The 13280-nt window shown below is 47.0% G+C and overlaps 1 protein-coding gene across 1 annotated transcript in view; it reads left to right on the forward strand.

The window, feature by feature from the left end:
- The window catches only part of SPINT1 (serine peptidase inhibitor, Kunitz type 1), a 42104-nt gene that overhangs the window by 19908 nt on the left and 8916 nt on the right, over positions 1-13280 (forward strand). Inside the window, exons 2-3 of the mRNA XM_053285539.1 lie at positions 7288-7454; positions 11248-11383. Of these exons, the coding sequence (XP_053141514.1) occupies positions 7288-7454; positions 11248-11383 (303 nt within the window). The remainder of the gene's footprint in view (positions 1-7287; positions 7455-11247; positions 11384-13280) is intronic.

The raw sequence follows: 13280 nt of genomic DNA on the forward strand, positions 1-13280 counted from the left end.
TTGCGTTCTCTGGTCCTCCTCTGGGTGCGGCCGCGGCTTCGCCGCCGCCTCGCCTGCTCTGTGTCCTGTGGCCCTCCTCTGGGTGAGGCCGCGGCGCCGCCGCCGCCGCCTCGCTCGCACTGCGCGGCACCGCGTGCTCTGGTCCTCCTCTGGGCGAGGCGGCGGCTTCCCCTCCCTCCCACCCCACTCTCTCGCCCTCCCTCCCCTTTCTACCCCCCTCTCTGGCCCTCCTGTGGGTGAGGCCGCGTCTCTGCCGCTGCCTCGCCCGCACCGTGTCCTCTGGCCCTCCTCTGGGTGAGGCGGCGGCTTCCCTCCCCTCCCACCCCACTCTCTTGCCCTCCCTCCCCCTTTCTACTCCTCCCTCTCAGCCTCCTGCCCCAGTCCCTCCTGCCCTCCCCTGCCCCACTCCCTCTTGCCCTTCCCTTCTCCCTCCCCCTGCCCCACTCCCTCTTGCCCCTCCCCCTCCCCCTTTATTTTTAAGATTAGTAAGTGGCCGGGCCGGACCCGCTGCCGCCTTTTCCCCCCTCCTCGCGGTCCGGCCAGACCCGCCGCCGTCGCCATTGCCTTCCTGCGGGCCGGCCAGACCCGCCGCCTCTGGCCTCCTGGCCGGGTGGAGAATTCCACCGCCGCTGTCAAGAGTGCCACCCGCCCCCGCTGTCTTTCCCTTCCCTGCGGCCGGTCCGGACCCGCTGCCTCTGCTCTCCTTGCGGCCGGTCCGGACCCCCCGCTGCCGCCGCCTCTCCTCTCCCCGCGGTGGGGCTGGACCCACTACCGCCTCTGCCCTCCCCGTGGACGCCTCTGGCCTTTCCGTGGCTGGCCCGACCAACCGGCCAACATGGCCATCTGGTGCCGGCGGTCGTGTCTCCCTCGGCGCATGCCCAGAACAGCCGAGGGAGACACAGACGCAGACACCAGCCTTACAGACACGGACGGACACGCCAGGCACTTTATTATATAAGGATTAGAATAAAGATCTCTGCAAAGCAGGGCACACAAGCTTCTTCACTAGTGCATTAGCTGTTCTGGATAAAATGTAACATATAGGGAGGTGAGATAACTGGGGCAGAGGTAATTAAACTTGGGCTGGTAAACTTAGTGAATTCCTTCAGACCTTCTTGTCTGTTACTAGGAGCTGCCCAGAACACTGCTGATTCTCCAGCCTCCACACATTCACCCTTCAAGTTCCACACAACCCCCCTGAACAATCTCTCCTGCTCAGAACACACCAACCGATCTCTTAACCCTCAGCCCAACACACCTCCTACTCCCATGTAACTCAATCCAACTCTCTCTCTCTCTCTCTCTCCACTGCCTTTCTTTAAACCCCTCCCACTGTGAACTTTCTGTGCCTGGTTACTAGGGTAACACGCACACACACTCACTCACTCACCACCAGCTCCTATATACCTTCCACCACAACAGCTCACACAGCTGATCCTCTGTAAACATAAGCCACACAAACCATACTTTGTTCTTTACCCCCCAACCTTTTAACTTGTCTGTACATCATACATTTGTATTACAATGAACCTTCAGTTCCAGTTGCTCACTTCAGCAACTGAACTCTATTTGCTTTCTAACTGAACATTTTTAAAATGCCCATGACTCTCTCTCCACAAGGGTTTCCCAGTCTTTGCTACAGGGCTTTTCTCTGTTGGACTCTTAGTATGGGCTTTAACCGCTTCTTGCCCAGATAACATTCCAAGCTCAAACAACCATGTAGGACTATACATTATTTAAACATACATCAAACTTCGTATCATCACCAGCATTAAAATTGCAACAAATGTATTGTGACGGGAAAATAAAGTCATTGTCAGAATGGCTAGAGATTATTCAAGTGGTCTGTAAAAGTGCATTACTATTAATTCCCTAATGTAGGCGTTTTCCATTTGGCTACAACTAACTTCAGCAGTGTTTAGGTGACGTTTAGTGATCTTCCAGCTGATTACATCAGATGAAGAATTCTTCTATGTTGCTATGCTGTGCTGTTTGTATGAGATAACTGTGTGACTAGGAATTAAGAGCTTAGCAATCCAAAATTAAGCCCAGCGATTACTCTTGCCTCGTTGATGGTGAAGAGACCACTTTATCCTTTGCGCAGTTTAATTGAAGTCTAATTGATACCACTCTATCCAGGGCTGGCCTGTGTGACTAGTCTGTGTCTGAAATGGGGTGCCAAATGCCATTGTCCCTGCTTGGAAGTATACAGCACTCTGGTCTTTCTCCACCCTCCAGCAATGCACAGCACCTTGCCACTGCCCCCTACCTGGTGACCAAAGCAGGAGAAGCTGCCTTCTGTGCTCCTGCTCTTCCTGCCACTGCACTCCCTCTGTTTAAAGGAAGAGGGGAGCAGGACAGAGGTGAAAGTGTGGAGTAGAGAGAACTAGAGTCCTCTACAATAAATGCTAGCTGGGGATGATGGGAGTTGTAGTTCAGCAACATCTAGGGTACCACACATTGGGGGCTACTGCTTAGTCCTCTCCTCTGCTTCATTCTCTTTTTGTAAACATAGCAAATATGGGAGGAGTGAGAGACAGCTAGCAATGGTCAGTGATCCCTAATCCACCACCTCAAATGACCGCCTCAACTGGCCTTATGGATAGCTACACACCTGAATGATCCAGGAGAAATGAATACCAGTTGCTGGGAAGCAACTATCGGGGAGGGCTATTTACCTACATGTGCTTCTTGTGGGCTTCCCACAGGCATCTGGATGGCTGTTGTGGGAAATGAGATGCTGAACTAGCTGGACCTTTGATCTAACCAAGCAGGTCTGTCCTTGTGCACCTAAACCTGCTTTCTTCCCTTGGTGACCCCAATATTTGAAAATGAAGTGTGCTTTTGTCTCCATGCCCCAGCTTGGCATCTCTCCATCTTAAGTTGTTTTTTGGTCACACTAGAATGTGACGTATGGCTGAGACTTTGCTTTTGTATAATCTTATGCAAGTTATTTTATACCCTGTGGAGGACCCAGCTATCCCATCAGACTATCAAGTGTGAGGAACAGCCCTCTAGTCCTCCTGACTCCTTCACCGCTGCCACCAAGTGGGGTTTTAGTAAGGCTGAGTCCATTGCAACAGCTCTTCCAGGAATTTAAAAACAGAGGCGTAACTAGGGAAAACAGCGCCTGGGGCAAGCACTGAAATGGCGCCCCCCGCCCCCCCAACACATATGACATTATACTTAGGTTTTTCCTCACAAGCGCCCGCCGCCGCCGCCAAGCCAGGCCACTGACTGGCTGCCAGGTGCCAGCAAAGCAATGGGGGGGCCGCAGGCGGCGCGGAAGGGACCGCTCGTGGGGAAGGGGGCACCGACGCGCTCCCTTGACTGCTGCAGCGCTGCTGCACTGAGCAGGAAACATTTGTATTAACAAAAAATTTAAAAAAAAAATTTTTTTTAATTTGGTCATGGCGGCGCCCCCCCACGTGACCAGAAAAGATGGTGCCCGGGGCACGTGCCCCCCCTGCCCCCCTATAGTTACGCCTCTGTTTAAAAAACCCAAACCAGACCTTAGCAGAGTGAACATAAGAACAGCCCTGCTGGATCAGGCCCAAGGCCCACCTAGTCCAACATCCTGTTTTGCACAGTGGCCCTCCAGATGCCGCTGGAAGCCACAGACAGGAGTTGAGGGCGTGCCCTCTCTCCTGCCATTACTCCCCTGCAACTGGTACTAAGAGGCACCCTGCCCTTGATGCTGGAGGTGGCCCACACAGCCCTCCGACTAGTAGCCATTGATAGACCTCTCCTCCATGAAGTCATCCAAACCCCTCTTAAAGCCATCCAGGTTGTTGGCTGTCACCACGTCCTGTGGCAGAGAGTTCCACAAGTGGATCACGCGTTGTGTGAAAAAGTACTTGTGTTTGTTGGTCCTAGACCTCCTGGCAATCAATTTAATGGAGTGACCCCTGGTTCTAGTGTTGTGTGAGAGGGAAAAGAATCTCTCTCTCTCCACTTTCTCCACACCGTGCATGATTTTATAGACCTCTATCATGTCTCCCCGCAGTCATCTTTTTTCTAAACTGAAAAGCCCCAGGTGTTGTAGTCTTGCCTCATAAGAAATGTGCTCTAGGCCCCTGATCATCTTGGTTGCCCTCTTCTGTACCTTTTCCAGTTCCACAATGTCCTTTTTAAGATGTGGTGACCAGAATTGTACGCAGTACTCCAAGTATGGTCGCACCACAGTTTTGTATAAGGGCATTATAATGTTAGCCGTTTTATTTTCAATCCCCTTTCTAATGATCCCTAGCATGGAATTTGCCTTTTTCACAGCTGCCGCACATTGAGTCGACACTTTCAATGAGCTGTCCACCACGACCCCAACATCCCTCTCCTGGTCAGTCACCGACAGCTCACATCCCATCAGCGTATACTTGAAGTTGGGGTTTTTCCTCCCAATGTGCATCACTTTACACTTGCTGACATTGAACCGCATTTGCCATTTTGTCGCCCACTCCCCCAGTTTGGAGAGATCCTTTTGGAGCTGCTCACAATCCGTTTGGGATTTCACTACCCAGAAGAGTTTGGTATCATCTGCAAATTTGGCCACATCGCTGCTTACCCCTGCTTCTAGATCATTTATGAATAAATTAAAAAGCACCGGTCCCAGTACAGATCCCTGGGGGACCCCACTTCTTACTTCACTCTATTCTGAAAACTCTCCATTTATACCTACCCTCTGTTTCCTGTCTTTCAACCAGTTAGCAATCCACACATGTACTTGTCCCTTTATCCCATGACCGCTAAGTTTCCTCAGGAGTCTTTGATGAGGAACTTTGTCAAAAGCTTTTTGGAAGTCCAGGTAGACTATGTCAACTGGATCACCTTGATCCAAGGTGTGGGGTGGAGACAATAAACAAGCTCTACTATATTAACAAGAAAGCTTTTACTAAAACAAAAGTTCCAATTAAGACATTGCTTTACAGAAAATCACAGAGCAAGTCAGGGTAACTAACAATCTGTAGGCTTTTAAACACTCCTCCATGCTATACAGGCTCTCCTTCAGAATCTTCCTCTTTACTTTCTTCTGGCTGGCTGGGCAGACTTCTTTGTCCAAGGGATAGCACAGGTCTGGCTCAGTCCAGCCTGGTTACTCCCCCACTTTCAGTTATTTCAGCTCAAAGTCCTGGCTTGCAGGCTGGCAACTCCAGCAACCACCAGTTCTCTGCTCCCTTCATTCTCTCCCAGGTTTCTTTTGCCAGCTTTTCTTTCCAGATTTCTCTCTCCAGTAGCCTTTTGACAGCTCTTCTTCTGTAGACTCTCTCAGCCTGACTCAGCTGGACTCCAGCTCTTTTTACCATCAGCTCCAGACTGAATTTTTCTAATTCCACTGCACTCTATCCCCCTTAAACTTCCCCAATATATACACCACTTCCATCACACCAGTTACTTAGTTCAGCCAATCAGAACTCAACAAAATATTCCTTCCATAATTTTAAATCATTTTTTCTTCCAAAGCCCAACTGTTAGATTTGCAAAAACCAAAAGTGAAACAAGAAAAACACAACTGAACTTTTACCCTATACAGAGGCCAACTATAATACAAAACACTTTTACAAGGGAGAAGGGGTCTGTAAGCATAAAAATCAGTGCAGGTTTACAATTCATTTAAGTGGGCTTATTTACAAAAAAAAGACCCAGGAGATCTAGGCCTTGGCAGCAAAGTGCCTGGCATGACAGGAATATGTGCACATGTTCTTTTGATGCCATTTTGTTTCTGTATAAATCATTGATCTGCTAGATCTTATAGTAGGAGAGTGCCAGATAAATAACTGCCTGACCAGCCCACTAGTGGGTCTGGATATGGCAGCTGACTTGGGTGACAGATTGTCTGTCTCTTTCAACCCTTAAGCTGCTGCCCTCCAGAACATCTCCTGCTGGCTGTTACATGTGCATGTTCTATCTGCCACTCTCATCCTGCTCCTCCCTCTATCCTAGTCATGTCCTATCCTGGTTTATGAAAAGGCAGAGGGTAGACAGGGAGTGACAGGAAGTGTCTCGAATCACTTCCTGCCATTCTAACTCCCCCCCCCCCCACCTTCTGCCTTTTCAAAAGATATGGTGGCACACATGACCAGGGTGGCTGGTGGAGAGAGGAGCAGGACTAGGGCAGCAGTAGCAATGACTGCCGCTGCCACCAGGTCGAGTGAAGTAGGGAAGATCGTAATGGGGGGTGGTTCAGGGAAGGTTAAGGGGGTCAGGAGGGAAGAGTGAGGGTGGAGGGGAGATGGAGATGAATTGGCACATGGCACTTTTTGTGTGATCTGGATATAGGTTGATGTGGGTGGGGTGCAGGTAAGATCAGTTCTGGGAAGCATTGGGTAGGGGAAACAGTTCATCACCCTACCTCGGGAATCAGGGCAGGAGGAGCTTGGGTAGGGCCTGAATTATTCATTGTTGATTGTTTACCTTAGGACATATTTCTGAATCTCTCTTCTACCCTTCGTAGTCCAAACAAATATAACATACATCCATAAGAATCCACCCTGCCTTCTAGGAAACCATTCTCTTAATGCATTTTGGCCTCACTGATTCACCTACTCAGTGATGGAGGTCTCAAAATGGCTAAAGTATCTCCATAACATGGGAAATGGGACACTTTTTTTTTTAACCTCCATCTTTGGTCATAAAAGCCCAAAGAATATCTTTTTATATTGTGGTCTGGCTACTATTAAAAATCAAAGTTGTATAATAGCTTCCTGTGTAGTTCAGCAATATTGTATTTTTTAAACATTTCCTTAAATAATGCTAAGTGGCTCACAAACACTTTGGGGGCGGGGGAGTACCTGATCACAGGGCTATAACTTTCTGCAGCTGCCACACCAGCTTGCTGCGGCTACTGTCACCACCTAGTAGTTGTCAATGGCTTGCAGAGTTGCATGTTTCCCTTTCCCTCCACTCTTACCAGCAATACTTGATGTCCAAAAGTACTTTGTTGGATTTGGCTGCAGCCCAGATTCAAGCATGTGTCATAAGGCTGCTGTTCTGCTTGACCTGTTGGTTGTCATTAAGCCCTGACACCTGTCCTACTGTTCATCTGTCCCTTTGAAAACGTATCTGATTGCTTTAAATGGACAATAAAATGTTATATAATGTAACACTTTAACAATTGTGAAGTATCCTGCCTCACCTCTGATGCCCATTTTGCTCCCTTATCCAGGTGGCCTGTTGGGCAGGAACTATTGCTCCGCCTTAGGTGATTGTTGCCTTTCATTTTCAGTCTGGAATGAAATCTCCTATGCTCTTATCTAATTTTCTTTCTTTCTTTTTTGCCTTTCTTTCCACCAGGTAATCGGCCCCCAGGTGACCGGCCACCTATTGCTCGTGCTTGGGTGGACATGAAAGTGCAGCCTGGTGAGGCGGTGACATTGAGGGGTACAGAAAGTTCTGATGACCATGGCATTGTTAATTATGAATGGACGCTTCTCCAGGGCGATTCCTCAGTGGAGATGAAGGTGAGGCAAAACACATTTTAAATAGCATTCCTTTGCACAGCAGCTTACAGGGTCTTCACGAAGATCACGTAGCAGTGAGTCCTTTTGTCATTTTGGCTCCACTATGGTTTCAAAAGTTGCTGATCTGCTTGCTCCTCCCTTTCTTTTAGCCAATTACAGGTGATGATATACAAAGAAAATAATTCTATAAGAATAGCTGTATGCTTGACATTACTTTGATCCTGTCCCTATGACCTCTTTATCACCATCTCCTGCTAACTAGATTTTGCATGACCTTGTATGTATTCATAACCTTGTATTTATAGGTGGTTTCATTAGCATTCTCAATACCCAATGATATAGTATTAAAAGTGGATGAACTAAGAGATGAGAAGCTTGTAGTCTATGTTAGAAAAGGGAGAGATTAAAATTACACATCGACAGGAAATCAATACAGTTCCATGTGTACTTAGCTTTAATGAGTACAGTATTAGTATTAAAATATTTATATATTACTTCCAACTAAAAAACATTGCCAAATGGTTTATGTCGCAGTAGCAGCAAGAAGATGGTTCCCTCTCCCCCCCACCCCCCGCCCAAGGGCTTGCAATCAAAATGAAAAACACAGAGGAGACACCAGCAACAACCTTGCTCACATGGTGGGGGCAGAGGGAGAAGAGGTGCATCTCAGTGGAGTGAGGAAGAGGAAATGAGCAGCATGTTACAGTGGGGTGAGGAAGGGTGGTCCATGATGTGAACCATGAGGTGCTTGCTGCCCTCTCTGCCCCCTCTTTGTGCCCACACCCAAGGCAACTACTTGACTCTGCCTCCTAAAAGGCAACCCCTGGTCATAGAAACGTCAGTAGCAGAGGCAGGGCTAGAGCTGCAGGGAAGGGTGTGGGTTTGAAGTCATGAAAGGGCTTGAAGGTAGGTTGAAGACATGTTGCATGTCTTGTCAGTTTGAGTTTCTGCGTATCTGCAGAGTGGAATCCCTCACCTGAATCAGAGCAGGTAAATCCGGTTTCAGCAGATTCCAGACATGGCTGCAAAGCAATACAAAGAGGCTGGGCTTTGACTTTTGGAAACTGTCAAAGTGTTTGAAAATGAGCAGTAGATACTCCAACATTATGAGTTGCTGGGTCAGATCTGCTGACTCTTCTAGCTTGCGTATTCCCAACCTTGTTCCCCAGATATTGTTGGACTCGCGTCATTCTCAGCCAAAGGCTATTTTAGTTGGGGTGATCAGAATTATAATCCAACAACATCTGGGGACAAAGTTGCGAATCCCTGTTCTACCTCCAGGGAGACAATAATGGGCTGCTTTATCTCAGCAGCCCAGAAGAGCTATCCTGGGTGCTGCCTGTGGCCATCACCATCTTGAAACAAGATGACAGACTGGCACAAAAACCCTTTTCAAGGTCCCCTAAGACACCCTGCCTTGTGCTGTGAATTAGGGTTTGTATTGAATTGTAAATTGTATTGAACTGAGAGCCAGCGTGGTGTAGTGGTTAGAGTGCTGGACTAGGATCAGGGAGACCCGAGTTCAAATCCCCATTCAGCCATGATACTAGCTGGGTGACTCTGGGCCAGTCACTTCTCTCTCAGCCTAACCTACTTCACAGGGTTGTTGTGAGGAGAAACTCAAGTATGTAGTACACCACTCTGGGCTCCTTGGAGGAAGAGTGGGATATAAAATGTAAAAATTTCAAATTATATAAATAAATAATATATAAATAAACAAAATAAATAAATAAATGCATAAGTTACTAGAGGGGTAGGGACATACCCTTCATACGCCTCCTTCCTTTCAGAAAGTAGGCTGAATATGATACCAGAGCCAGTCCCAGGTAACACCCTTCTGGCAGTGCAAGAGCAAGATTACGATGTGCATATTATGGGGTAATACATACTTATATAACACTCTTATGAGGCTCTTTTGCAAAGCTGTGGTACCACATTTTCCCTCTCCCTTCAAAACCTACCTCTCTATGAACCTTTTGACTGCTAATCTTGTAGTCCCATGCCCAACAGAAAGGAAGTCTAAATACACAGAACGGCATTTGTGTGTTTCTTGGGACAGGAACTTGTCATTGTTCTCATTGTTGAGGAAAGGACCATGGATGTCATATGGTGTTATATAATGTTCTTCAGAAAGGATTAATTTAACATTGTGTCATAGCTAGATGTGACATTAGTTATGAATTATGTGGTAAGTGTAGTGCACCTTCTAATTCCCTATAGCTGGATGGAATATTGCTGTTATCGCCTGTTAAGCGAACAACCTTTCTGCCGAGTGAGTGTGGTTTTGGCTCAACTGAGAGAAAAACAAAATGCCCATCCCCTTTATATTGCTTAGTCTGGAAGATGGCAAACTACCCCTTTTTACATGAGGCCAGAGGTGGTGTTGCTAGCTTGTGGAACTAGAGGTGGTGTTGCTAGCTTGTGGAACTAGTTTAGCAACCCTATTTAGTTTAGTCTCTTTGAATTCTACATAGTTGTATAATGTCACCTATGGTGACCCAGAAAAATCTCATGACACAGAATGAATCTGTTCATCAACAGAGTTAATACCTCGCAGAGTTCCAGCCTCTTATCCAGGGCTGCTCAACTTTGGCCCTCCTGCAGATGTTGGCCTACAACTCCCATAATCCCTGGCTATTGGCCTCTGTGGCTGGATTATGGGAGTTGTATTCCAAAAACAGCTGGCGGGAGAGGCTAGGTTGAGCAGGCCTTCTCTTATCTGTCTTTTCCAAAGCCAGTGTGAGTCCTTCGGCAACAAAAACAAGCCAGTTGAGAAGCAACATAAGCACTGAGTGATGTAAAGCAGAGCTCAACAAAACATCCTTTCTGCATGGTGTTTTTGCACTTCTAGTATATACTTGTATAGTATAAGCGAAAACACGTCCATTTTATTTATTATTTCTCTGTGTAAACCGCCCTGAGCCATTTTTGAAGGGCAGTATAGAAATCGAATGAAAGAATGAATGATTTCTGTCCTCTAAAGCATGTGTGACAAAATGTGTGCAATGCAAGGAACTCCTGATTGGCTGTGGCTCTCTGTAGTGTGTGTCCATGTGGAATGACATGCATTTTCCTGATGTGATGTGATCAGCATCCCTCTGAACCTTTTGGATAAAAAGCACTTTTGCTGGAAGAAAGGACAACATAAAATAACTAGGGATGTGCAGAACACCCCCCCCTCCCCCCAAAATGCTGCTATTGAAATTTGTGTAATGAAGCTCTTTGGTATAGTATGGTGTGGCTAAGAAATTGAGCTACAAATTGGTAACTGCTAGTTTGCATTTCACCCCAGCCCTGTGTAGAATCCAGAGAATTAAGGGTTGGTGAACAGAAGGACCTGGCAGTAAAGTAAAATAAACACATTTCAAATTTAATAGAGAGTGTCCTTTATTATTCCATTGGGAATAATGGAAGACCCATCACAACTTCGATGACGTAACGCTTAGTAAGAATGGAGTGGCCAGCCTCCTCAGTAGTGCAGACATGCTTTGTAAAGCCCTGCAGCAGCATGGCTGGCTCTCGAAACGTGGACATTTCTCCGTGTAGTATGTGAGCCAAGGTTCTTGTAAGGATTACAAGCAGCTAATACACGTGAAGCACTTGGAAGACAAACATTATACTAATGGAGGCACCTCCAAATTCATCCTGCAACTTCATTTTAGGTGAGGTTATGTGGCAAACCTCTGAACAGAATCACCAGGCTTCCTGAACTAAGCTAGGGGAGTTGCTGAAACTCTTGTCCTTCATGTCTTCTAAAAGAATTTCCCTTTCCCTTGATGGGTTGCATTTTCAGAAAGAGGAGGATCGGGTGGTGCTCACCAACCTGCAGGAAGGGGTCTACGTCTTCCAACTGACTGTGACTGATGCTGCTGAGCAGCAGGACTCGACCACCATCACTGTCACTGTCCTCAATGCTGAGCAGACTGCAGGTGGGTCATTCCAAAATGCACCTTCTGGACTCTTTAGCTTAGAAGAAGCAAGCAGCTAGAGGTGGTTTTGAATTGATCATGGAGCCACTGGGGAACAACATTATATGCAGGTTGAAGCCGTGAAGAGATGAGAGAGAATGGTCCAAAAGCAGGTAGCACGGCTCTACTGTTGAAACTAAGGCTTTTCTCTCCCAGCATTTTTAGGAAGGCAAAAAACATCCTGTGATGTTGCTGTTTGCAAGATCCCATCCCATCCCAAACTCCCCCAGTAAGCAGCAACTAGTGAAGTGGAGCAAGGGTGGGGAAACCTGCCTTGGTAGCAACCACTAATGCTGATGCCTGACAGTGGATGCCATAGCAGCTGTGGCCCTGAGCGCTGCTTGGATGCGAGACTGCCTTCCAGGCAAATGAGGCTAGAAATTGGGTGATTGCTGGTAGAGAGAGACCCTCTCCTCTCCTGCCCTTCTTTAAGACCCCAGGATATCTGCATTGAAATAGATGAGAATGATATATTGATGCAGGGTATTAATAGGGCATGGCAAGCACAGATGATTCTCCAAACCTGTTTCCCTCTTGAATTTAAAAGCGGGGAAATGCAGAACTTGGTTTCTTTCCTGGGACAACATAATGCCTGCATTTTTGGCTTCCTTTCCTACTGATGAGCCCCTGGTGGTGCAGTGGTAAAACTGCCGCCCTGTAACCAGAAGGTTACAAGTTCGATCCTGACCAGGGGCTCAAGGTTGACTCAGCCTTCCATCCTTCCGAGGTTGGTAAAATGAATACCCAGAATGTTGGGGGCAATATGCTAAAATCATTGTAAACCGCTTAGAGAGCTCCGGCTATAGAGTGGTATATAAATGTAAGTGCTATTGCTATTGCTACTTCTCCATATTTTCCTGTAATGATATCAATTCTAATGCTATCAATCTCTCCTCTAATTTGGAGAGGAGAGCTGATCATGTGCTAGCAAGCATGACTTGTCCCCTTAGCTAAGCATGGCCTACCCTGGTTGCATTTGAAAGGGAGACTAGAAGTGTGAGCACTAAGAGATTCCTCTCAGGGGATGGAGTTGCTCTGGGCAGTGCAGAAGGTTTCAAGTTCTTTCTCGGGCTTCTCCAAGATAGGGCTGAGAGAGATTCCTGCCTGCAACCTTGGAGAAGCCGTTGCCAGTCTGTGAAAACAATACTGAGCTAGATGGACCAATGGTCTGACTCCGTATATGGCAGCTTCCTATGTTCCTAAGACCACTTGCTTTTATACTGTATGGTATAATGTTTTGGTCTAGAAGCCATATCTTATTCCTGGAGTCCATACCTTTTGACACAGCCTTTCTGGGTGTTGGGTGGAACATCATATGGAAGCAGATGGTGTTGATGATCTCCAAACAGAGAGTTCAACTAATGCATCTTTAAAATGTATCTGCTGCAGTGTAAAAGGCATTGGTAAGAGGGTAGGTCATTTTGACTATCAAATGTTATGGCTTAAGATCTTACCTGCTTTCAAGCCAGATAGCAGTCGTAGTCTCAACATTCAGCAAGGCAGAGCCTGAACTGTGAAGTCAGGTGGGTGGGTGTGGTTGCATCCACACTGCTGCTTAGTTCACCAGACACTTTTGAACACGGAACACCTTAACTAAACTTGGATTGGGCACTTCCTTCAGCAAGAGCTATAACTCTGTTGCTTAGGTATGATTTTAGACAATCTTCAGGGGGAATACTCTCATTCTCAGTATAGTCTAATCAAGAGAGAACTTGCTTTAGGTAACCGCCCATGAAAAATCAGCTCTCTGGCCTCAAAGCCTGTTAAACTGGTGGTGTGCTACTCGGTCACAGCTTACCTGAACAAACTCCCCACCACCACCACTCCTTTTCCCTAGAAAACTAGCATGACCAGCCAG

Source organism: Hemicordylus capensis, chromosome 1 (genome assembly GCF_027244095.1).
Source record: "Hemicordylus capensis ecotype Gifberg chromosome 1, rHemCap1.1.pri, whole genome shotgun sequence".
In the NCBI taxonomy this organism is placed as follows: Eukaryota; Metazoa; Chordata; class Lepidosauria; order Squamata; family Cordylidae; genus Hemicordylus; species Hemicordylus capensis.